Genomic DNA, 27,763 nt, shown 5'->3' with positions numbered 1-27,763 from the left:
CTAAGGATAAGGGGTAAGCCATTTAGGACTGAGATGAGGAGGAATTTCTTCACCCAGAGAGTGGTGAACCTGTGGAATTCTCTACCACAGAGGGCGGTGGAGGCCAGTTCATTAAATATATTCGAGAAGGAGTTGGATATATTTCTTAAGGCTAAAGGGATCAAGGGACATGGGGAGAAGGCAGGGACAGGGTACTGAGTTTGGATGATCAGCCATGATCGCATTGAATGGCGGAGCAGGCTCGAGGGGCCGAATGGCCGACTCCTGCTCCTATCTTCTATGTTTCTATGTTTCCCCGGATATGAAAGCAAATAAAGTGGAGGTCGAAAGCCAGAGTGGGATTTGATTGGTTTCTTTTTCTTTGCTCACCAGGCTTTATTTACGTTAAGGATAGGTCTGATCTCTCTGCGTAATAGCTCCACACATCTCGACGAGACACAAAGTTAGGAGGAGGAGGCCTCTCTCTCTTTCAGCGCCGGTCGTAGTAGGGTGGCGTTCTGCCGTTGCGGAAGCAGCTGCTTGGCGAGAGCGAGGAGCCGCGCTGGGATTTAGGGTGGTGAGTGGGGCGGGCGGGGGCCTCTGGGCCCTCGGCGCCCACAGGGTAGCGGACCACCAGCCGGGCCTTGCGGGGGGGCTCCCTGCCGGCCGCGGGGCTGCCCCCGCCTGCGGGGTCCTTCGGCTGCCGGTGGGCCGGGTTCGGGGCCTGGGGCTGGGGCTCGAAGGCCGGCTGGCCGGAGTGGGGGGCGCCGTTGATGATGCCTCCTCCGCCCAGCCGGGGGTGCCCCATCTTCCTGGGCAGGGGCTGAGGCGGGTAGCCAGACGGCGGGGCCAGGGGGAGCTCGCTCTCCCCCCGGATCGGGCACTGCGGCGGGGGTTGGTCGGGGTCAGGACCAGGCCGCAGGTGGCGGCGGGTCGAGCAGGCGCGGTTGGGGCTGCGGGTGTCGGCGGCCCCTGGGGCGGGGCAATGGGCCCCGGCCTGCCTCATGGGGCTGGTGTTGAGGTGGGGCAGGCTGACGCCTGTGCGGTCACAGTAGACGGGGAATTGGCGGGGCGAGGTGTCGCCGAAGACCTGAGGCTGCCGCCACTGCAGTGGGTGGGGGTGATGGTGGTGAGGCGAGGGAGGAGGAGGCTGCTCTGAGGGCTTGGGAACGCGGACAAGGGCCTCCACCGCGCTCTCGTCCATCGTGTCCTCTGTGTAATAAGGGTTGCCATAGATTGCCGCCCCCCCAGTCTCGGGCACCAGAGAGCCAGGCTCGTCCGAGGCCCTTGGCCGCCGGACCAAGGCCTGAATGGCGCTCTCGTCCAAGGTGTCGTCCATGAAGCAAGGGTTGGAAAAGCCCGTGTCGGAGCTCACTGCCGCCCCTGCCTGCGGGACGGGGCGGCAAGGGCCCTCCAAGGCCTTGGGCCTGCGCGCTAGGGCGCCCTCGTCCGAGGTGTCTTCCGCGTAGTAGGCCGGGGCCTTGCCCGCCTCGGGGGCCAGGCAGCTGGGGGTTGAGCTGCAGCTGTACGAGGAGGTGTCGTCGGAGGCGACAGAGGTGGAGCGGGAGCGGGAGGGCCGGCAGGGGGAGGAGGAGGAGGCCGAGGCCGGCAGCGGGGTGGCCCGCTCGGGGGGGGAGGAGGAGGAGGCCCGGCTGAGGGGCGACTCGGGTGAGTAGTCGGGCGGGGGCGGGGGCGGGAGCGGTGGGGTGCGGTCGGGGGCCGCGGGGGCCTGCTCCTCCAGCGGGTGGGCGGGGCTGGAGCTGGCGAAGGAGTCGCTGAAAGAGCTGGAGGTGCGGGGCCGCGGCGGGGACAGCGGGTAGCCCAAGGGGCACGTGGCCAACTCCTGCCCGGGGTCCTGCGCCAGGGGGGCGGGGTTGCTGAAGGGCTGCTCGGGCCTGTCCAGCACCGGCAGCTCGGAGAAGCAGGGGGAGAGCTGGTCCTGGTGGCGGAGGCGCGGGGGGCAAGGCCCCTCGCTTTGAAAGTTGACCTTGGGCCGGAAATCGGGGCTGGGACAGCGGGAGCTGAAGCTGCAGTGGGAGCTGCCCTTGCGCTCGCTCTTGACCGGGTACTGGGAGCTGTGGGACCTGGACTCCGCCTCCAGGTCTCGGCCCAGCGAGGGGCAGTTGTCCACGCCCGCCTGGCAGTGGCATCCGGCGTCCGGGAGGCAGTAGCCATCATCCTGGGCCCGTTGGTACTTGAGGTTCCTCTCCGTGTGCTTCTGCGGGCGGTGGCTGGCCCTGGGGTCCGCCTTGCGAGCCGTGCCCCCGCCCGGGGCCGAGCCGATCATCGTCAGGCACGACTTGACCCGGCCGGATAAGTTGGACGCGAAGCCGGCGCTCTCGCCTGAGGTGGGGGGCACGAGGAACAAAAGGTAAATGAACACCAGACTGTGGGTCAAGTGAAGGACAAAGCGGACACGCGCCCCCACCCACACCCCGTCGCTGACCCCACTTTTCACAGGCCCCCCTCGCTGGCTGAGTAGGTGGAGTTGAGGGATATGGGGAGAAGGTGGGTAGGTGGGGTTGGGGGATATGTGGAGAAGGTGGGTCGGTGGGGTTGGGGATATGGGGAGAGGGTGGGTAGGTGGGGTTGGGGGATATGGGGAGAAGGTGGGTAGGTGGGGTTGGGGGATGTGGGGAGAAGGTGGGTAGGTGGGGTTGGGGGATATGGGGAGAAGGTTGGTAGGTGGGGTTGGGGATATGGGGAGAAGGTGGGTAGGTGGGATTGAGGGATATGGGAAGAAGGTGGGTAGGTGGGGTTGAGGGATATGGGGAGAAGGTGGGTAGGTGGGGTTGGGGATATGGGGAGAAGGTGGGTGGGTGGGGTTGGGGATATGGGGAGAAGGTGGGTAGGTGGGGTTGGGGATATGGGGAGAAGGTGGGTAGGTGGGGTTGGGGGATATGGGGAGAAGGTGGGTAGGTGGGGTTGGGGGATGTGGGGAGAAGGTGGGTAGGTGGGGTTGCGGGATATGGGGAGAAGGTGGGTAGGTGGGGTTGAGGGATATGGGGAGAAGGTGGGTAGGTGGGGTTGGGGGATATGGGGAGAAGGTGGGTAGGTAGGGTTGGGGATATGGGGAGAAGGTGGGTAGGTGGGGTTGAGGATATGGGGAGAAGGTGGGTAGGTGGGGTTGAGGGATATGGGGAGAAGGTGGGTAGGTGGGGTTGAGCGATATGGGGAGAAGGTGGGTGGGTGAGGTTGAGGGATATGGGGAGAAGGTGGGCAGGTGGGGTTGGGGGATATGGGGAGAAGGTGGGTAGGTGGGGTTGAGAGATATGGGGAGAAGGTGGGTAGGTGGGGTTGGGGGATATGGGGAGAAGGTGGGTAGGTGGGGTTGAGGGATATGGGGAGAAGGTGGGTAGGTGGGGTTGGGGGATATGGGGAGAAGGTGGGTAGGTGGGGTTGGGGATATGGGGAGAAGGTGGGTAGGTGGGGTTGAGGATATGGGGAGAAGGTGGATGGGTGGGGTTGGGGATATGGGGAGAAGGTGGGTAGGGGATATGGGGAGAAGGTGGATGGGTGGGGTTGGGGATATGGGGAGAAGGTGGGTAGGGGATATGGGGAGAAGGTGGGTAGGTGGGGTTGGGGATATGGGGAGAAGGTGGGTAGGTGGGGTTGAGGGATATGGGGAGAAGGTGGGTAGGTGGGGTTGGGGGATATGGGGAGAAGGTGGGTAGGTGGGGTTGGGGATATGGGGAGAAGGTGGGTAGGTGGGGTTGAGGGATATGGGGAGAAGGTGGGTAGGTGGGGTTGAGCGATATGGGGAGAAGGTGGGTGGGTGAGGTTGAGGGATATGGGGAGAAGGTGGGCAGGTGGGGTTGGGGGATATGGGGAGAAGGTGGGTAGGTGGGGTTGAGAGATATGGGGAGAAGGTGGGTAGGTGGGGTTGGGGGATATGGGGAGAAGGTGGGTAGGTGGGGTTGGGGGATATGGGGAGAAGGTGGGTAGGTGGGGTTGGGGATATGGGGCGAAGGTGGGTAGGTGGGGTTGGGGATATGGGGAGAAGGTGGGTAGGTGGGGTTGGGGATATGGGGAGAAGGTGGGTGGGTGGGGTTGAGGGATATGGGGAGAAGGGGGGTTGGGAACGGTGGTTATGTTACCGGACTAATGACACCAAAATCCCACCCCGACAGCTGTGGAATTTACATTGAGTTAATTAAATAAATCTGGAATAAAAAGCCAGTATCCGTAATGGTGACCATGAAACTAACGGATTTTTGTAAAAACCCATCTGGTTCACTAATGTAGGGAAGGAAATCTATCGTCCTTGCCCGGTCTGGCCGATATGTGACTCCAGACCCACAGCAATGTGGTTGACTCTTAACTGCCCTCTGGAATGGCCCTAGCGAGACACTCAGTTGTAACAAACCGCTACGAAAAACAATAAGAAGAAAACCGAGGGTACCACCCAGCCTCGACCTCGGCACTGTATCCAGACACGACCCAGCAAAGCCCTCCTCCCCAACATCTGGGGACTTTGTGCCAAAATTGGGGGAGGGCTGGTCCCACAGGCGAGTCAAGCGTCAGCCTGACAGGTTCCAACACCGTGGCTGCAGTGTGGACCATCTACAAAGATGCACTGCAGCAACTCGCCAAGGCTTCTTGGGCGGCACCTCCCGGACCCGTCACCTCTTCCGCCTGGAAGGTAAATACGTACCACAGGTAGCTGGGGGACTGTGTGGGCCGCTCACGTCTCGGTACGATTTTGCTGTGGAGAAATTAAGATGGATAATTAGGAACGCGCAGTTCGTGCTTTTTTTTGTCCATCCAATTTCCACCACTTCACCCAAAGGTGTTGATTCCCTCGCTGGTGGGGGGGGTCACGGGTCTCCCCACGGGCGCTGACCCCTCGCTAGGGGCGGGGGGGGTGGTCAACGGTCACCCCACGGGCATTTCCCCCTTGCTGGGGGGGCTCAAGGGTCACCCCACGGGCGTTCACCCCTCGCTGGGGTGTCACGCTTTCAGAAGCTCTCTGTCCATCCAGGACCTCAGTTAAACCGAACCTTCGACAGAGACAGAGAGACGACTGGACCTGGATCTTGGGGTGTGATTGGGAGATGGCGGGGGGGGGGGGGGCGCTGTTGGTGTGTATGGCGGCTTGAGAGGGACGTCAAGCACTCCCCGCCCCCCGAGAAACCGCCCCGGACCTAAGGGCCTGCCGCGCAGTGCCGTGAGGGTGCCATGACGCAGTTGGCTCCAGAATGTACTCACTTTTCATTTGCTGAACCTTGGACTTGTACGAGGCCGCAGTGTGTCGCACTTTTGAATAAGCCTGTGTGGAAGCCAAACCAAAGTGATCAGGAGCAGGAACCCTGGCTGATTTCCCCCCTCACTCATAGAAACATAGCAAAACAGGAGCAGGAGTAGGCCATTCGGCCCCTCGAGCCTGCTCCGCCATTTAATGCGATCATGGCTGATCATCCAAATTCAGTACCCTGTCCCTGCCTTCTCCCCATATCCCTTGATCCCTTTAGCCTTAAGAAATATATCCAACTCCTTCTTGAATATATTTAATGAATTGGCCTCTACTGCCTTCTGTGGTAGAGAATTCCACAGGTTCACCACTCTCTGGGTGAAGAAATTCCTCCTCATCTCAGTCCTAAATGGTTTACCCCTTATCCTTAGACTGTGACCCCTGGTTCTGGACTCCCCCGCCATCAGGAACATCCTTCCTGCATCTAGTCTGTCTAGTCCTGTTAGAATTTTATAAGTTTCAATGAGATCCCCTCTCATTCTTCTAAACTCCAGCGAGTACAAGCCCAATCGTCCCAATCTCTCCTCATACGTCATTCCTGCCATCCCAGGTATCAGCCTGGTGAATCTTCGCTGAACACCCTCCATGGCAAGAACATCCTTCCTCAGATAAGGCAACCAAAACTGCACACAATACTCAAGGTGTGGTCTCACCAAGGCCCTGTACAACTGCAGCAAGACATCCTTGTTCCTGTACTCGAATCCTCTCGCTACGAAGGCCAACATACCACTTGCCTTCTTAACCGCCTGCTGCACCTGCATGCTTACCTTCAGCGACTGGTGCACAAGGACACCCAGGTCTCGTTGCACTTCCCCTTCTCCCAATCTATTGCCATTCAGATAATAATTTGCCTTCCTGTTTTTGCCACCAAAGTGGAAAACCTCACATTTATCCACGTTATACTGCATCTGCCATGTTTTTGCCCAATCACCCAACCTGTCCAAATCATCCTGGAGTTTCTCGGGATCCTCCTCGCAGCACACACGCCCACCCAGCTTTGTGTCGTCTGCAAATTTGGAGATATTACATCTAGTTCCCTTGTCTGGATCATTAATATATATTGTGAATAGCTGGGGTCCAAGGACCGATCCCTGCGGTACCCCATCATATTCGCTGGAGTTTAGAAGAATGAGAGGGGATCTCAGAATCACAGAAACCCCACAGTGCAGATAGAGGCCATTTCGGCCCATCGAGCCTGCACCGACACATATCCCACCCGATCCCCGTAACCCCTACACCAACACATATCCCACCCTATCCCTGTAACCCCATGTATTTAATCCCCCTAACACTAAGGGTCAATTTATCATAGCCAATCAATCTAACCCGCACATCTCATTGAAACTTATAAAATTCTAACAGGACTGGACAGACTAGATGCAGGAAGGATGTTCCCGATGGTCGGGGAGTCCAGAACCAGGGGTCACAGTCTAAGGACAGAGATGAGGAGGAATTCCTTCACCCAGAGAGTGGTGAACCTGTGGAATTCTCTACCACAGGAGGCAGTTGAGGCCAATTCATTAAATATATTCAAGAAGGAGTTAGATATATTTCTTGAGGCTAAAGGGATCAAGGGATATGGGGAGAAGGCAGGGACAGGGTACTGAATTTGGATGATCAGCCATGATCTCACTGAATGGCGGAGCAGGCTCGAGGGGCCGAATGGCCGACTCCTGCTCCGATCCTCTATCTCAATACCATATTCCTGCTCTCTCCCCATACCCCTTGATGCCTTTTGTGTCTAGAAATCTATCTAACTCCTTCTTAAATATATTCAGTGACTTGGCCTCCACTGCCTTCTGTGGTAGAGAATTCCACAGGTTCACCACCCTCTGAGTGAAGAAATTTCTCCTCATCTCAGTCCCAAAATGTCCTACACCGTATCCTGAGGCTGTGACCCCTCGTTCTAGACCCCCCAGCCAGGGGAAACATCCTCTCTGCATCCAGTCTGTCTAGCCTGGTCAGAATTTTATACGTTTCAATGAGATCCCCTCTCATTCTTCTAAACTCCAGTGAATACAGGCCCAGTCGACCCAATCTCTCCTCATACGACAGTCCCGCCATCCCAGGAACCAGTCTGGTGAACCTTCGCTACACTCCCTCTATGGCAAGTATATCCTTTCTTAGGTAAGGAGACCAAAACTGTACACAGTACTCCAGGTGTGCTCTCACCAAGGCCCTGTATAACTGTAGTAAGACATTCTTGCTCCTGTACTCAAATCCTCTTGCAATGAAGGCCAACATACCATTTGCCTTCCTAACTGCTTGCTGCACCTGCATGTCTGCTTTCAGTGACTGGTGTACAAGGACACCCAGGTCCCTTTGTACATCAGCATTTCCCAATCTATCACCATTTAAATAATACTTTCTGTTTTTCCTACCGAAGTGGATAACTTCACATTTATCCACATCTGCCGTGTATTTGCCCACTCATTCAACTTGTCTAAATTGCCTTGAAGCCTCTTTGCATCCTCCTCACAACTCACAATCCCACCTAGTTTCGTGTCGTCCGCAAACTTGGAAAGATTACATTTGGTTCCCTCATCCCATCTCATCTCTAGCCCAGGGGTCACTGGGCAGTGATTGAGAGCAGGAACCCTGGCTGATTTCATAAGGACATAAGAAATAGGAGCAGGAGTAGGCCAATCGGCCCCTCGAGCCTGCTCCGCCATTCAATAAGATCATGGCTGATCTGATCCTAACCGCCAATCCACTATCACAGAACCATCTCCTGAATCTAACAGAATTAGACACACGAAATAGGAGCAGGATCAGGCTACACGGCCCCTGGGCCCGCTCCGCTACCCACAGGGCCATGACCGATCCGAACCTAGACCCATGTCCAAATTCCTGCCCGCTCCCCGTAACCCTTAATTCCCTTTACTTCTAGGAAACTGTCTATTTCTGTTTTAAATTTATGTAATGATGTAGCTTCTACAGCTTTTTGGGGCAGCATATTCCATGGGCCTACCACCCTCTGAGTGAAGTAGTTCCTCCTCATCTCAGTTTTGAAAGAGCAGCCCCTTATTCTAAGACTATGCCCCCTAGTTCTAGTTTCACCCATCATCGGGAACATCCTCCCCACATCCACCCAATCAAGCCCCTTCACAATCTTATATGTTTCAATAAGATCGCCTCTCACTCTTCTGAACTCCAATGAGTAGAGTCCCAATCTACTCAACCTCTCCTCATATGTCCATCCCCTCATCCCCGGGATTAACCGAGTGAACCTTCTTTGTACTGACTCGAGAGCAAGTATGTCCTTTCTTAAGTATGGACACCAAAACTGTATGCAGTATTCCAGGTGCGGTCTCACCAATACCTTGTACAACTGAAGCAATACCTCCCTATTTTTATATTCTATCCCCCTAGCAATGAAAGCCAACATTCCATTGGCCTTCTTAATCACTTGCTGCACCTGCATACTAACCTTTTGAGTTTCGTGCACCAGGACCCCCAGATCCCTTTGTACTTCAGCACTTTCCAGTTTCTTGCCATTAAGATAATAACTTGCTCTACGATTTTTCCTGCCAAAGTGCATAACCTCACACTTTCCAGTATTGTATTCCATCTGCCAAATCTCTGCCCACTTACTTAGCCTGTCTATGTCCCCTTGCAGGTTTTTTATGTCCTCCTCACTCACTACTTTCCCTCCCATCTTAGTATCATCTGCAAACTTTGATGTGTTACACTCGGTCCCCTCCTCCAAATCGTTAATATAGATTGTAAAGAGTTGGGGACCCAGCACTGACCCCTGCGGAACACCACTGGTTACTGATTGCCAGTCTGAGAATGAACCATTTATTCCAACTCTCTGCCTTCTGTTAGATAGCCAATCCTCTATCCATGCCAGAATATTACCCCCAATCCCATGATTTTTTATCTTAAGCAATAATCTTTTGTGTGGCACCTTGTCAAATGCCTTTTGGAAGTCTAAATACACTACGTCCACTGGTTCGCCTTTATCCACCCTATATGTTACTTCCTCAAAGAACTCCAGCAAATTTGTCAAACATGACTTCCCCTTCATAAAACCATGCTGACTTTGTCTTATTAAATTATGATTATCCAAATGTCCTGTTACTGTCTCCTTAATAATGGACTCCAAAATTTTACCTACCACAGATGTTAGGCTAACCGGTCTATAGTTTCTAGCCTTCTATCTACTGCCCTTTTTAAATAAGGGTGTTACATTAGCAGTTTTCCAGTCTGCCGGGACCTTTGCTGAGTCCAGGGAGTTTTGGAAGATTATTACCAATGCATCCACAATCCCTACCGCCACTTCCCTCAAGACCCTAGGATGTAAGCCATCAGGTCCAGGTGATTTATCCGCCTTGAGTCCCATTATTTTACCGAGTTCCCCTCTCTCTCTAACCCAGGGGTCACTGGACAGTGATCAGGAGCAGGAACCCTGGCTGATTTCCCCTCTCTCTAACCCAGGGGTCACTGGGCAGTGATCAGGAGCAGGAACCCTGGCTGATTTCCCTTCTCTCTAACCCAGGGGTCACTGGGCAGTGATCAGGAGCAGGAACCCTGGCTGATTTCCCCTCTCTCTAACCCAGGGGTCACTGGACAGTGATCAGGAGCAGGAACCCTGGCTGATTTCCCCTCTCTCTAGCCCAGGGGCCACTGGACAGTGATCAGGAGCAGGAACCCTGGCTGATTTCCTCTCTCTCTAACCCAGGGCTCACTGGGCAGTGATCAGGAGCAGGAACCCTGGCTGATTTCCCCTCTCTCTAACCCAGGGGTCACTGGACAGTGATCAGGAGCAGGAACCCTGGCTGATTCCCCCTCTCTCTCTAACCCAGGGGCTCACTGGGCAGTGATCAGGAGCACGAACCCTGGCTGATTTCCCCCTCTCTCTAACCCAGGGGCTCACTGGGCAGTGATCAGGAGCAGGAACTGTGGTAAACCACTGTTTGTATTCCTGTTTGTCCTGTTTGTATTCCACTGTGTACATGCCTGGACATGCCTCGGCTGACTCCTCCCACAGGTCCTAGTATAAAGGTGACTGCTCCCCAGCCCTTAGTATCATGGACCGGTCGACCACGCGAGGCAGACCTCCATTCTGTTGTTAATAAAAGCCTTTAGTTACTCTTCTAACTCTCAGTCTTTTATGAGTAATTGATAGCGCATCAATTTTATTAACAACATTTTTATAATGGAGAAGATCCTCACACCAGCATGCCTGGACTTAGATCATCGGGAGGCGGACTCATCCACCAAGTTTACTCACTGGCTTAAGTGTTTCGAAAAATTCCTGACCGCCTCCGAAGCAATCAAATCGGACGAGGACAAACTGGATGTCCTGACCTCCAAAGTGAACCACCGAGTGTACTCGGTCATCCAAGACGCGACCTCGTACGCGGACGCTATCAAGCTCCTCAAGGACCAGTACACGCGCCCAGTGAACGAAGTGTACGCCAGGCACCTCCTGGGGAGTCGTAAACAACAACCTGGGGAATCGACCGTGGAATACCTTCAGGCACTGTCTGTGCTTGGCCGGGCCTGTGGTTGTAAGGATGTAAAGGCCGCCGTGTACACAGAGGAACTTATCCGGGACGCTTTTGTAGCGGGCCACAGATCCAATTACACCCGACAGCGACTGTTGGAGCAGAGTAACCTCGACCTCAACAAGGCCTCTGAACTCGCACTATCGTTGGATGCAGCCTACCAGGGCATGGATGCCTACTCCTCTGCACCGTGGACGCCGCGGGGAATGACAGCCTGGGACACGGTAGGACCGCCTCATAGCGCCGTGCCACCCCAGCCACACCCCAACAACGGCCCAACTACCGCAGCAGTGTCCCAAGGCCAGACAGCAGTGCCCCAAGGCCAGAAATGCTACTTCTGTGGCCAGGCAAAACACCCCAGAGCGCGCTGCCCGGCGAAAAACGCGATCTGCTCGGGCTGCGGGAAGAAGGGACACTACGCTAGCGTCTGCAGGGCCAAAGCCACCCCGAACCCCAGCAGCGCCGCGTGTGGGCCATGCGGGCCGCCATCTTGGACCTCCCCGGCCATGTGCGAATCACCGGTACAGCAGCCATTTTGGACGCCTCCAGCCACATGGGGATCATGGACGCCGCCATCTTGGATGACAGCCGGGACGCAGCAGGCCCCCGACACCGCCTCATCTGATACCCGCAGCGACACACCGACCCCTACGCTGGCATCCGTTACACTGGACCAAGCGAGACCGCACCAACTGGCCAGTTCCACAATGGACATTAAGGTAAATGGTCACGATACAATCTGCCTTTTTGACTCTGGGAGCACGGAGAGCTTCATCCACCCCGACACGGTGCGGCGTTGCTCTCTCCCAGTCCTGCCTGCGCAACAGCGGATTTCTATGGCCTCCGAGTCCCAGTCGGCGGACATCGGCGGCTACTGCGTGGTGACACTCGTAGTAGACGGGACCGTGTACGATCATTTTAAACTTCTGGTCCTGCCTGACCTCTGCGCTGCCGTCCTGCTGGGGTTAGATTTTCAGTGCCACCTTAAAAGTGTTACGATGGCGTACGGTGGACCCCTACCCCCACTCACAGTCCGCAGCCAGCAGCTTCCAAACTGCCCGCCGCGCACCAGGTGCAACCTCTCCACACTCAGAGTCACCCCCCCCCAACTGTTTGCTAACCTCACCCCCGACTGTAAGCCCATCGCCACAAAGAGCAGGCGATACAGTGCCGGGGACAGGGTTTTCATTAAAACCGAAGTGGAGCGGCTCCTGAAAGAAGGGATTATTGAGGGCAGCACCAGCCCCTGGCGAGCCCAGGTTGTGGTCGTTAAGACCGGCGAGAAGCAGCGCCTGGTCATCGACTACAGCCAGACAATAAATCGCTACACCCTGCTGGACGCCTACCCACTCCCCCGTATAGCTGATATGGTCAACCAGATCGCGCAGTACCGCGTCTTCTCGACCATTGACCTGAAATCAGCGTACCACCAGCTCCCCATCCGCCCTGAGGACCGCCAGTACACTGCCTTTGAGGCAAACGGCCGCCTCTATCACTTCCTTAGGGTTCCCTTTGGCGTCACCAACGGGGTCTCCGTCTTCCAAAGGGAGATGGACCGGATGGTAGATCAAAATGCGTTGCAGGCCACTTTCCCATATCTGGACAATGTGACCATCTGCGGCCGTGACTTGCAGGACCATGACGCAAACCTCGAAAAATTCCTCCGCACCGCCCAACTCCTAAACCTGACATATAACAAGGAGAAGTGCATATTCCGCACAAACCGCCTCGCCATCCTTGGCTGTGTTGTGGAACACGGAGTCATCGGCCCCGACCCCGACCGGATGCGTCCCCTTATGGAACTTCCACTGCCCCACTGCCTCAAGGCCCTGAAGAGGTGCCTAGGGTTTTTCTCCTATTACGCCCAGTGGGTCCCCTACTATGCGGACAAGGCCCGTCCGCTGATCAAGTCCACCTCTTTTCCCTTGACGGCAGAGGCCCGCTTAGCCTTCCACCGTATCAAGGAGGACATTGCCAAAGCCACCATGCACGCAGTGGACGAATCCATCCCCTTCCAGGTGGAAAGCGACGCGTCCGACTTTGCCCTGGCCGCTACACTCAATCAGGCGGGGAGACCCGTGGCCTTCTTTTCACGAACCCTCCAAGGCCCGGAGACCAGACACTCCGCTGTTGAGAAGGAGGCCCAGGCGATTGTGGAGGCTGTGCGTCATTGGAGGCACTACCTGGCCGGAAAACGATTTACCCTGCTCACTGACCAGCGTTCAGTTGCTTTTATGTTTAACAACAAGCAGAGGGGCAAAATCAAAAATGACAAGATCTTGAGGTGGAGAATCGAACTTTCCACCTACAACTACGAGATCTTGTACCGGCCCGGGAAGCTAAATGAACCCCCGGATGCGCTATCGCGTGGCACCTGCGCCAGCGCGCAGATCGATAGACTGCGGGCCCTCCACAATGACCTCTGCCACCCGGGGGTCACCAGGTTCTTCTACTTCATCAAGGCCCGCAACCTGCCTTACTCTATTGAGGAGGTCAGGACCATGACCAGGAACTGCCAAGTCTGCGCTGAGTGCAAACCGCACTTTTATAGACCAGACAGGGCCCACCTGATAAAAGCCACTCACCCCTTCGAGCGCCTGAGCGTCGATTTTAAAGGGCCTCTCCCCTCCTCCGACCGCAATGTGTACTTCCTCAATATTATTGATGAGTACTCCCGTTTCCCGTTCGCCTTCCCCTGCCCGGACATGACCAGTGCCACGGTCATTAAATGTCTGAACAACCTCTTCACCCTGTTCGGCTTCCCCAGCTATATCCATAGCGACCGGGGCTCATCGTTTATGAGCGACGAACTCCGTCAGTACCTGCTAACTAGGGGTATTGCCACAAGCAGGACCACCAGTTACAACCCCCGGGGGAACGGACAGGTGGAAAGAGAAAATGCGACAGTTTGGAAGGCCGTCCTGCTAGCCTTAAAGTCTAGGGGCCTTCCAACCTCCCGCTGGCAGGATGTGCTCCCCGATGCGCTCCACTCTATTCGGTCACTGCTCTGCACTGCCACTAACGCCACCCCTCATGAGAAAATGTTTGTCTTCCCAAGGAAGTCCACATCGGGGACATCGCTACCGCCATGGCTGACGTCCCCAGGGCCGGTCCTACTGAGAAGACACGTGAGGACCCATAAAACGGACCCCCTGGTCGAGAGGGTCGACCTCCTCCACGCCAACCCCCAGTATGCTTACATCGCATACCCGGACGGGCGGGAGGACACAGTCTCCATAAGAGACCTTGCACCCTCGGGGGCCGCAGTAACCCACTACCCACTACCACCCCCCCCCACGATCCGATATCCAGCCCCAGCAGACGGCAGGCCTGGGCCCCGCGACCCGCTCGACATCTACGAGGACGACACGCCTGTGCCACAGCCTACGCTGGACTCGACGCCGGAAGCTTCACTACCCCTGCCGTCGCCACGCCGATCACAGCGGCAGACAAGACCTCCGGAGAGACTCCAATACACTAACTTTTAATACACTTCACCCCGCCGGACTCAATTTTAAACAAGGGGTGAATGTGGTAAACCACTGTTTGTATTCCTGTTTGTCCTGTTTGTATTCCACTGTGTACATGCCTGGACATGCCTCGGCTGACTCCTCCCACAGGTCCTAGTATAAAGGTGACTGCTCCCCAGCCCTTGTATCCTGGACCGGTCGACCACGCGAGGCAGACCTCCATTCTGTTGTTAATAAAAGCCTTTAGTTACTCTTCTAACTCTCAGTCTTTTATGAGTAATTGATAGCGCATCAGGAACCCTGGCTGATTTCTCCTCTCTCTAACCCCGGGGTCACTGGACAGTGATCAGGAGCAGGAACCCTGGCTGATTTCCCCTCTCTCTAACCCCGGGGTCACTGGATAGTGATCAGGAGCAGGAACCCTGGCTGATTTCCTCTTTCTCTAACCCAGGGGTCACTGGACAGTGATCAGGAGCAGGAACCCTGGCTGATTTCCCCTCTCTCTCTAACCCAGGGGTCACTCGACAGTGATCAGGAGCAGGAACCCTGGCTGATTTCCCCTCTCTCTCTAACCCAGGGGTCACTGGACAGTGATCAGGAGCAGGAACCCTGACTGATTTAGGTTGATCTGTTACCGTCCGAGGCAAAGTACTAGACTACAATATCAGGGCAACACTCAAGGATTTTAAAAGTACATTAAGAGAAAGCGAATGGCAAAGAATAATGTGGGCACCTTAAAGACAGAGACAGGCAATACTGTTACTGAAAATCAGGAAATGGCAGACTTGCTAAATACTTGCTAAATCACGGTGGCGGGACATATTGAGAGAGTGGTTAGGAAAGCATATGGGATCTTGGGCTTCATAAATAGAGGTATTGAGTACAAAAGTAGAGAAGTTATGCTGAACCTTTATAAAGCGCTGGTGAGGCCACAACGGGAGTATTGCGCCCAGTTTTGGCCACCACACTTTAGGAAGGATGCGAAGGCCCTTGAGAGGGTGCAGAAGAGATTTACCAGAATGTTTCCGGGGATCTTGGCTACAAGGACAGGTTGGAGAAGCTGGATTTGTTTTCATTAGAGCAAAGGAGGTTGAGGGGCGATTTGATAGAGGTGTACATCCACGTACAGAGGATTGAAGAAGGGAATGCAACGGATGTTGTCTACATGGGTTTTCAGAAGGCGTTTGACAAAGTACCACATAGAAGGCTGGTTAACAAAATTGAGGCTCCTGGAATAGGTGGGTCAGTGCCAGCTTGGATAAGGAATTGGCTTAAGGACAGAAAACAGTGAGTTGTGGGAAATGGCTGTTTTTCAGACTGGAGGATGGTAGACAGTGGTGTTCCCCAAGGGTCAGTGCTGGGGCCACTGCTTTTTTTGATATATATGACCTGGATATTGGAATACAGAGTAGAATTTCTAAATTTGTCGATGACACCAAACTTGGGGGTGTGGCAAACAGTGAGGATGATACCAATCGACTGCAACAGGACATAGAAAGGCTAGCAGGATGGGCAGACAGGTGGCAGATGGAGTTTAATACAGAGAAGTGTGAGGTGATGCATTTTGGTAGAAGGAACAAGGAGAGGCAATATACACTTAATGGCACAGTTTTAAAGAGTGTGCAGGGACAGAGGGACCTGGGAGTTAATGGGCATAGGTCCCTGAAGGTGGCGGGACCTATTGAGAGAGTGGTTAGCAAAGCATATGGGATCTTGGGCTTCATAAATAGAGGTATTGAGTACAAAAGTAGAGAAGTTATGCTGAACCTTTATAGAGCGCTGGTTAGGTCACAACTGGAGTATTGCGTCCAGTTCTGGTCACCACGCTTTAGGAAGGATGTGAAGGCCCTTGAGAGGGTGCAGAGGAGATTTACCAGAATGGTTCCGGGGATGGGGGATCTTAGCTACAAGGACACGTTGGAGAAGCTGGACTTGTTTTCATTAGAGCAAAGAAGGTTGAGGGGCGATTTGATTGAGGTGTACAAGATTATGACGGGTTTGAATAGACGTCGTCGGACGCAGAGTGGTTCTCAAGGGCAATAAATGCTGGCATTGGCAGCGACGCCCTGATCCCATAAACGAATTTTTAAAAAATCAGATGGCGAGAAGCTAGGAATTGTGGAGGAGCGGAGAGATTGAGGGATCCACGTACAGAAATCACTAAAAACTACTGCACAGGTACAGAAAATAATTAGAAAGGCAAATGGAATGGTGGCTTTCATCTCAAGGGCTGGATCACAAAGGGCTGGGGGTTCTGTTACAGCTGGGCAGAGGTCTGGTTAGATCCCATCTGCAGTGACTGCATTCAGTTCTGGACACCGCACCTCAGGAGAGACGTACTGGCCTTGGAGGAGGTGGGAATGATGAGATTGGAGCCCAGGATCTCTCTCTGTTCACGCTCTCCCTTTCAGCCTATTCCCATTGGATGGTAATTCCAGCTCCCTGTTTCTCTAACATCTAAAGAGTGCACTGAAGGTTCACCATACTCATACCTAGGATGGTATCCTCCTCCAGCCCCTGCAATTCTCATCCTCCTGTTCAAATCCCTCCATGGCCCCTCGCCCCCTCCCTATCTCTGTAACCTCCTCCAGCCCTACAATTCTCATCCTCCTGTTCAAATCCCTCCATGGCCCCTCGCCCCCTCCCTATCTCTGTAACCTCCTCCAGCCCCTACAATTCTCATCCGCCTGTTCAAATCCCTCCATGGCCCCTCGCCCCCTCCCTATCTCTGTAACCTCCTCCAGCCCCTACAATCCTCATCCTCCTGTTCAAATCTCTCCATGGCCCCTCGCCCCCTCCCTATCTCTGTAACCTCCTCCAGCCACTACAATTCTCATCCTCCTGTTCAAATCCCTCCATGGCCCTCGCCCCCTCCCTATCTCTGTAACCTCCTCCAGCCACTACAATTCTCATCCTCCTGTTCAAATCCCTCCATGGCCCTCGCCCCCTCCCTATCTCTGTAACCTCCTCCAGCCACTACAATTCTCATCCACCTGTTCAAATCCCTCCATGGCCCTCGCCCCCTCCCTATCTCTGTAACCTCCTCCAGCCCCTACAATTCTCATCCTCCTGTTCAAAGCCCTCCATGGCCCTCGCCCCCTCCCTATCTCTGTAGCCTCCTCCAGCCCTACAATTCTCATCCTCCTGTTCAAATCCCTCCATGGCCCCTCGCCCCCTCCCTACCTCTGTAACCTCCTCCAGCCCCTACAATTCTCATCCTCCTGTTCAAATCCCTCCATGGCCCTCGCCCCCTCCTTATCTCTGTAACCTCCTCCAGCCCTACAATTCTCATCCTCCTGTTCAAATCCCTCCATGGCCCTCGTCCCCTCCCTATCTCTGTAACCTCCTCCAGCCCCTACAATTCTCATCCTCCTGTTCAAAGCCCTCCATGGCCCTCGCCCCCTCCCTATCTCTGAAACCTCCTCCAGCCCCTACAATTCTCATCCTCCTGTTCAAATCCCTCCATGGCCCTCGCCCTCTCCCTATCTCTGTAACCTCCTCCAGCCCTACAATTCTCATCCTCCTGTTCAAATCCCTCCATGGCCCCTCGCCACCTCTGTAACCTCCTCCAGCCCCTACAATTCTCATCCTCCTGTTCAAATCCCTCCATGGCCCTCGCCCCCTCCCTATCTCTGTAACCTCCTCCAGCCCTACAATTCTCATCCTCCTGTTCAAATCCCTCCATGGCCCTCGTCCCCTCCCTATCTCTGTAACCTCCTCCAGCCCCTACAATTCTCATCCTCCTGTTCAAATCCCTCCATGGCCCTCGCCCCCTCCCTACCTCTGTAACCTCCTCCAGCCCTACAATTCTCATCCTCCTGTTCAAATCCCTCCATGGCCCCTCGCCCCCTCCCTATCTCTGTAACCTCCTCCAGCCCCTACAATTCTCATCCTCCTGTTCAAATCCCTCCATGGCCCCTCGCCCCCTCCCTATCTCTGTAACCTCCTCCAGCCCTACAACCCTCCGAGATCTCTGCGCTCCTCCAATTCTGGCCTCTTGAGCATCCCCGATTTCCATCGCTCCACCATTGGCGGCCGTGCCTTCAGCTGCCCGGGGCCCTGAGCTCTGGAATTCCCTTCCTAAACCTCTCCGCCTCTCTCTCCTCTTTTAAGACGCTCCTTAAAACTGACATCTTCGACCAAGCTTTTGGTCACCTGTCCTACTATCTCCTTACGTGGCTCGGTGTTCATTTCTGTTTGATAATCGCTCCTGTGAAGCGCCTTGGTACGTTTTACTATGTTAAAGGCACTGTAGAAACATACATCGAAACATAGAAGGTAGGAGCAGGAGTAGGCCATTCGGCCCCTCGAGCCTGCTCCGCCATTCAATGAGATCATGGCTGATCATCCAAATTCAGTACCCTGTCCCTGCCTTCTCCCCATATCCCTTGATCCCTTTAGCCTTAAGAAATATATCGAACTCCTTCTTGAATATATTTAATGAATTAGCCTCCACTGCCTTCTGTGGTAGAGAATTCCACAGGTTCACCACTCTCTGGGTGAAGAGATTCCTCCTCATCTCAGTCCTAAATGGCTTACCCCTTATCCTTAGACTGTGACCCCTGGTTCTGGACTCCCCCGCCATCGGGAACATCCTTCCTGCATCTAGTCTGTCTAGTCCTGTTAGAATTTTATAAGTTTCAATGAGATCCCCTCTCATTCTTCTAAACTCCAGCGAGTATAAGCCCAATCGACCCAATCTCTCCTCATACGTCATTCCTGCCATCCCAGGTATCAGCCTGGTGAATCTTCGCTGCACTCCCTCCATGGCAAGAACATCCTTCCTCAGATAAGGTGACCAAAACTGCACACAATACTCAAGGTGCGGTCTCACCAAGGCCCTGTACAACTGCAGCAAGACATCCTTGTTCCTGTACTCGAATCCTCTCGCTACGAAGGCCAACATACCATTTGCCTTCTTAACCGCCTGCTGCACCTGCATGCTTACCTTCAGCGACTGGTGCACAACGACACCCAGGTCTCGTTGCACTTCCCCTTCTCCCAATCTATTGCCGTTCAGATAATAATCTGCCTTCCTGTTTTTGCCACCGAAGTGGATAACCTTGCATTTATCCACATTATCCACCCAACCTGTCCAAATCATACTGGAGTTTCTCTGCATCCTCCTCACAGCACACACGTCCACCCAGCTTTGTGTCGTCTGCAAACTTGGAGATATTATATCTAGTTCCCTCGTCTAGATCATTAATATATATTGTGAATAGCTGGGGCCCAAGGACCGCTCCCTGCGGTACCCCACTAGTCACTGCCTGCCACTCGGAAAAAGACCCGTTTATTCCAACTCTTTGCTTCCTGTCTGCCAACCAGTTTTCTATCCAAGTCAGTACCTTGCCCCCAATCCCATGTGCTTTAACTTTGCACGCTAGTCTCTTATGAGGGACCTTATCAAAAGCCTTCTGAAAGTCCAAATACACCACATCCACTGGGACTCCCTTATCTATTCTACCAGTTACATCCTCAAAAAAAGACACTGTGCCCTTAAAGGGGCAGGCTGGGTTGGACGAGCCTCCCCGCCTCCCTTACTCAGCAGCCTACATAGCCCAAGGAAGTCTCTTTAAGCCTGTCAGGAAAAGGGTGTGTTATATTGCAAAGCAGGCGTGGCGTAATATAACACTTGATAAAAACAGCCGGCTTGCTATGAGCAACGCCACAGGAAGTCCGCTAGCAAGTCCAAACCCATAACATATTAAAAATAATAGTTCCGCGCACATTTCCTGTCTCTAAAATCTTATTTCCTGTTACCATGTTTCTGTCACGCTTTTCCCATCGCTATTCTCTATGTCAACATGTCACGGTGTAATTACACCCACCCGCCAGGTGTGGTGCTGTAGCAACCTTCGTTAAACAGCCTGTATTGCAGAGCAACTCCTCTCTTGCGGTGGGTTACACTCGCCTCTGAGTCAGATGGTGGTGGGATCAAGGCCCGCACCAGAGAGTTGAGCTCCATAGTCCAGGCTCACACTCCCCAGTGCCAGTACTGAGGGAGCGCCGCACTGTCGGAGGTAGATGTATATACTCTAGGACTCGAGCCCCATAATCCGGGCCCACACTCCCCGGTGCCAGTACTGAGGGAGCGCCGCACTGTCGGAGGTAGATGTATAAACTCCAGGACTCGAGCCCCATAATCCAGGCCCACACTCCCCGGTGCCAGTACTGAGGGAGTGCTGCACTGTCGGAGGTAGATGTATATACTCTAGGACTCGAGCCCCATAATCCAGGCCCACACTCCCCGGTGCCAGTACTGAGGGAGCGCTGCACTGTCGGAGGTAGATGTATATACTCTAGGACTCGAGCCCCATAATCCAGGCTCACACTCCCCGGTGCCAGTACTGAGGGAGTGCTGCACTGTCGGAGGTAGATGTATATACTCTAGGACTCGAGCCCCATAATCCAGGCCCACACTCCCCGGTGCCAATACTGAGGGAGCGCTGCACTGTCGGAGGTAGATGTATATACTCTAGGACTCGAGCTCCATAATCCAGGCCCACACTCCCCGGTGCCAGTACTGAGGGAGCGCTGCACTGTTGGAGGTAGATGTATATACTCTAGGACTCGAGCCCCATAATCCAGGCCCACACTCCCCGGTGCCAGTACTGAGGGAGCGCTGCACTGTTGGAGGTAGATGTATATACTCTGGGACTCGAGCTCCATAATCCAGGCCCACACTGCCCGGTGCCAGTACTGAGGGAGCGCTGCACCGTCGGAGGTAGATGTATATACTCTAGGACTCGAGCGCCATAATCCAAGCCCACACTCCCCGGTGCCAATACTGAGGGAGCGCTGCAATGTCGGAGGTAGATGTACATACTCTAGGACTCAAGCCCCATAATCCAGGCCCACACTCCCCAGTGCCAGTACTGAGGGAGTGCTGCACTGTCGGAGGTAGATGTATATACTCTAGGACTCGAGCTCCATAATCCAGGCCCACACTGCCCGGTGCCAGTACTGAGGGAGCGCTGCACTGTCGGAGGTAGTTGTATATACTCTAGTACTCGAGCTCCATAATCCAGGCCCACACACCCTGGTGGCAGTACTGAGGGAGCGCTGCACGGTTGGAGGTAGATGTATATACTCTAGACTCGAGCTCCATAATCCAGGCCCACACTCCCCAGTGCCAGTACTGAGGGAGTGCTGCACTGTCGGAGGTAGATGTATATACTCTAGGACTCGAGCCCCATAATCCAGGCCCACACTCCCCGGTGCCAGTACTGAGGGAGTGCTGCACTGTCGGAGGTAGATGTATATACTCTAGGACTCGAGCCCCATAATCCAGGCCCACACTCCCCGGTGCCAGTGCTGAGGGAGCGCTGCACTGTCGGAGGTAGATGTATATACTCTAGGACTCGAGCCCCATAATCCAGGACCACACCCCCCGGTGCCAGTACTGAGGGAGCGCTGCACTGTCGGAGGTAGATGTATATACTCTAGGACTCGAGCCCCATAATCCAGGCCCACACTCCCCGGTGCCAGTACTGAGGGAGCGCTGCACTATCGGAGGTAGATGTATATACTCTAGGACTCGAGCCCCATAATCCAGGCCCACACTCCCCGGTGCCAGTACTGAGGGAGCGCTGCACTGTCAGAGGTAGATGTATATACTCTAGGACTCGAGCCCCATAATCCAGGCCCACGCTCCCTGGTGCCAGTACTGAGGGAGCGCTGCACTGTCGGACGTAGATGTATATACTCTAGGACTCGAGCCCCATAATCCAGGCCCACACTCCCCAGTGCCAGTACTGAGGGAGCGCTGCACTGTCGGACGTAGATGTATATACTCTAGGACTCGAGCCCCATAATCCAGGACCACACCCCCCGGTGCCAGTACTGAGGGAGCGCTGCACTGTCGGAGGTAGATGTATATACTCTAGGACTCGAGCCCCATAATCCAGGCCCACACTCCCCGGTGCCAGTACTGAGGGAGCGCTGCACTATCGGAGGTAGATGTATATACTCTAGGACTCGAGCCCCATAATCCAGGCCCACACTCCCCGGTGCCAGTACTGAGGGAGCGCTGCACTGTCAGAGGTAGATGTATATACTCTAGGACTCGAGCCCCATAATCCAGGCCCACGCTCCCTGGTGCCAGTACTGAGGGAGTGCTGCACTGTCGGAGGTAGATGTACATACTCTAGGACTCGAGCCCCATAATCCAGACCCATACTCCCCGGTGCCAGTACTGAGGGAGCGCTGCACTGTCGGAGGTAGATGTATATACTCTAGGACTGGAGCCCCATAATCCAGGCCCACACTCCCCGGTGCCAGTACTGAGGGAGCGCTGCACTGTCGGAGGTAGATGTATATACTCTAGGACTCGAGCCCCATAATCCAGGCCCACACTCCCCGGTGCCAGTACTGAGGGAGCGCTGCACTGTCGGAGGTAGATGTATATACTCTAGGACTCGAGCCCCATAATCCAGGCCGACACTCCCCGGTGCCAGTACTGAGGGAGCGCTGCACTGTTGGAGGTAGATGTATATACTCTAGGACTCGAGCCCCATAATCCAGGCCCACACTCCCCGGTGCCAGTAATTAGGGAGTGCTGCACTGTCGGAGGTAGATGTATATACTCTAGGACTCGAGCCCCATAATCCAGGCCCACACTCCCCGGTGCCAGTACTGAGGGAGCGCTGCACTGTCGGAGGTAGATGTATATACTCTAGGACTCGAGCCCCATAATCCAGGCCCACACTCCCCGGTGCCAGTACTGAGGGAGCGCTGCACTGTCGGAGGTAGATGTATATACTCTCGGACTCGAGCCCCATAATCCAGGCCCACACTCCCCGGTGCCAGTGAGGGAGCGCTGCACTATCGGAGGTAGATGTATATACTCTAGGACTCGAGCCCCATAATCCAGGCCCACACTCCCCGGTGCCAGTGAGGGAGTGCTGCACTGTCGGAGGTAGATGTATATACTCCAGGACTCGAGCCCCATAATCCAGGCCCACACTCCCCGGTGCCAGTGAGGGAGTGCTGCACTGTTGGAGGTACCAACTGTCGGATTGACGTAAAAGATCCCACAGCCACTACTGGATGAAGAGCGGCGGGTGGGAGTTCTCTCCATTGTCCAGGGACCAAAATTTATCCCTCAACCAAGATCACTAAAAAACAGATTATCCCGTCATTATCACATTGCTGTTTGTGGGACCTTGCTGTGCACAAACTTTGACAGCACCTCCCAAACCCGCGACCTCTTCCACCCAGAAGGACAAGGGCAGCAGGTGCACGGGAACACCACCACCTCCAAGTTCCCCTCCAAGTCACACACCATCCTGACTTAGAAATATATCGGCCGATCCTTCATCATCGCTGGGTCCAAATCCTGGAACTCTCTCCCTAACAGCGCTGTGGGAGCAGGGTGCCTTGGCACATTGGATACAAAACTGGCTTAGTGGCAGAAGGCAGAGGGTGATGGTCGAAGGTTGTTTTTGTGACTGGAAGCCTGTGGCCAGTGGGGTGCCACAGGGATCGGTGCTGGGTCCCTTGCTGTTTGTGGTCTACATTAATGACTTGGATATGAATATAAAAGGTATGATCAGTAAGTTCGCGGATGATACAAAAATTGGTAGGGTGGTAAATAGCAAGGAGGGTAGCCTCAGTCTGCAGGACGATATAGATGGGTTGGTCAGATGGGCGGAACAGTGGCAAATGGAATTTAACCCGGAAAAGTGCGAGGTGATGCACTTTGGGGTGACTAACAAGGCAAGGGAATACACAATAAATGGTAAGACCCTAGGCAAGACGGAGGTGCAGAGGGATCTGGGTGTGCAAGTACACAGATCCCTGAAGGCGGCGGAACAGGTGGATAAGGTGGTAAAAAAGGCATATGGGATACTTATATTCTATGCCTCGGCTAATGAAAGCAAGAGCAAGGAGGTTATGATGGAGCTGTATAAAACACTGGTTAGGCCACAGCTGGAATACTGTGTGCAGTTCTGATCGCCACACTACAGGAAGGATGTGATATCTTTGGAGAGGGTGCAGAGGAGATTCACCAGGATGTTACCAGGGCTGGAGCGCTTCAGCTATGAAGAAAGACTGGGCAGATTGGGTTTGTTTTCCTTGGAGCAGAGGAGGCTGAGGGGGGACATGATTGAGGTGTACAAAATGATGAGGGGCATAGATAGGATGGATACTAAGGAGCTTTTTCCCTTAGTAGAAGGGTCAATAACTAGGGGGCATAGATTCAAGGTAAAGGGCGGGAGGTTTAGAGGGGATTTGAGAAAGAACTTTTTCACCCAGAGGGTGGTTGGAGTCTGGAACTCACTGCCCGAAAGGGTTGTGGAGGCAGAAACCCTCACAATTTTGAAGAAGCATTTGGATGAGCACTTGAAATGCCATAACATACAAGGCTACGGACCAAATGCTGGAATATGGGATTAGATTAGACAGGGCTTGATGGCCGGCACGGACACGATGGGCCGAAGGGCCTCTATCCATGCTGTATAACTCTATGACTATGACCACACGGACTGCAGCAGTTCAAGGCGGCGGCTCACCACCACCTTCTCAAGGGTCAACTAGGGATGGCCAATAAATGCTGGCCTTACCTGCAAGGCCCACATCCCATGAATGAATGAACAAAATAGAGACAGAATGCATGACTGGTAAAGTGCGGGATAAATTACACCAGGGCGCCCTGGTCCAATTATTCCTCCGTCCTCTAACCCCACTTACCACCTGGAGATTGCCCTTGGCCGAGTCTCCTGGTGCAAGATGGACTATTTGTTTCAGTCGTCTGGTCGCCGTCTTAGCAAGGGCGGGCGGGCGTGGCACGGTCCTACGCCCACGTTGTCCACGTGCTCTGTGACCTCGCCCACACTCCCCCTTGACTAGGACGGCCATCTCTGGTCGGACGAATTCGTGGTGTCACCACACGACCCTCCAGCCTCCAAACGCCCCAGCCCGCCATTGGGCACCCAACAGTCAGTCAAACCTCCTCCCCGTCCCATCGCCAATAAACAGAGGCGTTGAACATAAATGGAAAAAGAACATTTTTCGGAGGCTCCCACGATTCATTTTCTAGCGTTGCTCTCCGCAGGGCTTAGGAGGTCAGTCTTTAATCCCTGCAGAATCCAGGACAATTCTTGGTGGGTGCTCAACTCTACCGCTTGATCTGAGCTCCTCTATCATGTGTGGGGCGCAGGTTTTTTTTTAAATTCGCTCATAGGATCTGGGCGACGCTGGCAAGGCCAGCATTTATTGCCCATCCCTAATTGCCCTTGAGAAGGTGGTGGTGAGCCGCCTTCTTGAACCGCTGCAGTCCGTGTGGTGAAGGTGCTCCCACAGTGCTGTTAGGGAGGGAGTTCCAGGATTTGGACCCAGCGACGATGAAGGATCGGCCGATATAATTCAAAGTCAGCATGGTGTGTGACTTGGAGGGGAACTTGGAGGTGGTGGTGTTCCCCATGCGCCTGCTGCCCTTGTCCTTCTAGGTGGAAGAGGTCGCGGGTTTGGGAGGTGCTGCCGAAGAAGCCTTGGCGAGTTGCTGCAGTGCATCTTGTAGATGGTACACACTGCAGCCACGGTGCGCCGGTGGTGGAGGGAGTGAATGTTTAAGGTGGTGGATGGGGTGCCGATCAAGCGGGCTGCTTTGTCCTGGATGGTGTCGAGCTTCTTGAGTGTTGTTGGAGCTGCACTCATCCAGGCAAGTGGAGAGTATTCCATCACACTCCTGACTTGTGCCTTGTAGATGGTGGAAAGGCTTTGGGGAGTCAGGAGGTGAGACACTCGCCTCAGAACACCCAGCCTCTGACCTGCTCTTGTTGCCACAGTATTTATATGGCTGGTCCAGTTAAGTTTCTGGTCAATGGTGACCCCCAGGATGTTGATGGTGGGGGATTCGGCATTGGGTTGGGTTAATTTACTCTACACACATGAGAATGTCCCACCACCCGGGTCAGTCACAGACTCTTCCTTCCCCCGCACCCCAACCCCGCCACGCTATGACTCTTCTTCCTTACCAAGAACAGAGTGTTGGCTAAAATGATCGCTGCAATGGCAGTTCCGAAAGATTTGAGGAGGATTTGTCCCAGATATTCGCAGCATTCACCTTCGGATGCTTTGGAGCAGGGGTGGCCCGAATCTCCGACATTGAGTCCTCTCCAGGGCAGGAAGTAAGCCATCAGGAAGGCTTTCGTTCCCCCACGATTGCGCCAGTGGGCGCGCGCGTTTAGCCTCCCTCGACACTTTCTCTGCTCTTGTTTTCTCTTTCCTCTGTGACTCTTCCTCTGTGGGACCTTTCTCTGCTGAGTTCAGACCCTTGTACTGCCAAGCCTGGCCTCCGGACCAGCTTATGAGGCGCCGTCACCTAATCAACCCCATTGTGATGCAACGCTAGCATGGGGACCAGCCTTTGTGAGGCAACGCTGCTGCTGCTGGCCAAGGGAGACAGCTGCCCTCCCCCAGCCTGGGGGCTTTGCAAGGGTCTGGGAAGAGGGCTGAGGTTAGGCTGGTGGATGCACCGTCCCCTGTGTTCAGTTGAGCGCTCGTGAAGGCTCACCAGACATGGATGGGGAGGTTGGGAGCCTGATCTAGCGACACGTCAACCTCTTAAAGTAAACTCACAACTTTTTTGGTGTGTTGCCCCTGACACCAATTTGCACCTGATGCAGGTTCCCAACTGACAAATATATGTGTCAAGAGCTTCTAAGAATATAAGAATTAGGAGCAGGAGTGGGCCATTCGGCCCCTCGAGCCTGCTCCGCCATTCAATGAGATCGTGGCTGATCTTCGACCTCAACTCCACTTTCCCCGCCCGATCCCCATATCCCTCGATTCCCCGAGAGTCCAAATATCTATCGATCTCAGCCTTGAATATACTCAACGACTGAGCCTCCACAGCCCTCTGGGGCAGAGAATTCCAAAGATTCACCGCCCTCTGAGTGAAGAAATTCCTCCTCATCTCAGTCCTCAATGGCCGACCCCTTACCCTGAGACTGTGACCCCTGGTTCGAGACTCTCCAGCCCAGGGGGGAAACAGCCTCTCAGCATCTACCCTGTCAATCCCCCTCAGAATCTTGTACCTTTCAATGAGATCACCTCTCATTCTCCTAAACTCCAGAGAGTATCGGCCCAATCTACTTAATCTCTCCTCATAGGACAACCCCCCCATCCCAGGAATCAGTCTAGTAAACCTTCGTTGCACCGCCTCCAAGGAGAACAATCCCAGCTTCTCCAGTCTCTGCACATCACTGAAGTCCCTCATCCCAGGTCCCATTCTGGTAAATCTCCCGGTCAATCTCCCCTTAACCTTCTCTGCTCTAAGGAGAACAACCCCAGCTTCTCCAGTCTCTCCAGATCACTGAAGTCCCTCATCCCTGGTCCCATTCTGGTCAATCTCCCCTTAACCTTCTCTGCTCTAAGGAGAACAACCCCAGCTTCTCCAGTCTCTCCAGATCACTGAAGTCCCTCATCCCTGGTACCATTCTGGTCAATCTCCCCTTAACCTTCTCTGCTCTAAGGAGAACAATCCCAGCTTCTCCAGTCTCTCCACATCACTGAAGTCCCTCATCCCTGGTACCATTCTGGTC

The 27,763-nt window shown here is 54.3% G+C and overlaps 1 protein-coding gene across 2 annotated transcripts; it reads right to left on the bottom strand.

Annotated features, from left to right (window-relative positions):
- Positions 1 to 336: 336 nt before the first annotated feature.
- On the bottom strand, positions 337 to 26,501 carry LOC147084791 (uncharacterized). Of its 2 annotated transcripts, XM_085979508.1 has the most exons (4): positions 26,195 to 26,501; positions 5,188 to 5,248; positions 4,634 to 4,684; positions 337 to 2,322 (listed from the first exon to the last, which is right to left on the bottom strand). In XM_085979508.1, exons 1-4 carry the CDS (start codon positions 26,354 to 26,356, stop codon positions 470 to 472), a joined length of 2,127 nt encoding a protein of 708 aa, XP_085835634.1. In that variant the 5' UTR covers positions 26,357 to 26,501; the 3' UTR covers positions 337 to 469. The 2 variants fall into 2 exon arrangements, with proteins under 2 accessions (XP_085835634.1, XP_085835635.1); XM_085979509.1 differs by lacking the exon at positions 4,634 to 4,684.
- Between the last annotated feature and the right edge of the window lie 1,262 nt (positions 26,502 to 27,763).

The sequence above is a fragment of the Somniosus microcephalus genome, unplaced genomic scaffold, assembly GCF_052327205.1.
Source record: "Somniosus microcephalus isolate GS21.2 unplaced genomic scaffold, FLI_Smic_1.0 unresolved_chr9, whole genome shotgun sequence".
NCBI classification, from domain to species: Eukaryota; Metazoa; Chordata; class Chondrichthyes; order Squaliformes; family Somniosidae; genus Somniosus; species Somniosus microcephalus.
The sequence above is the reverse complement of the archived record's forward strand: the minus strand, read 5'-3'. Positions and strand labels throughout refer to the sequence as shown.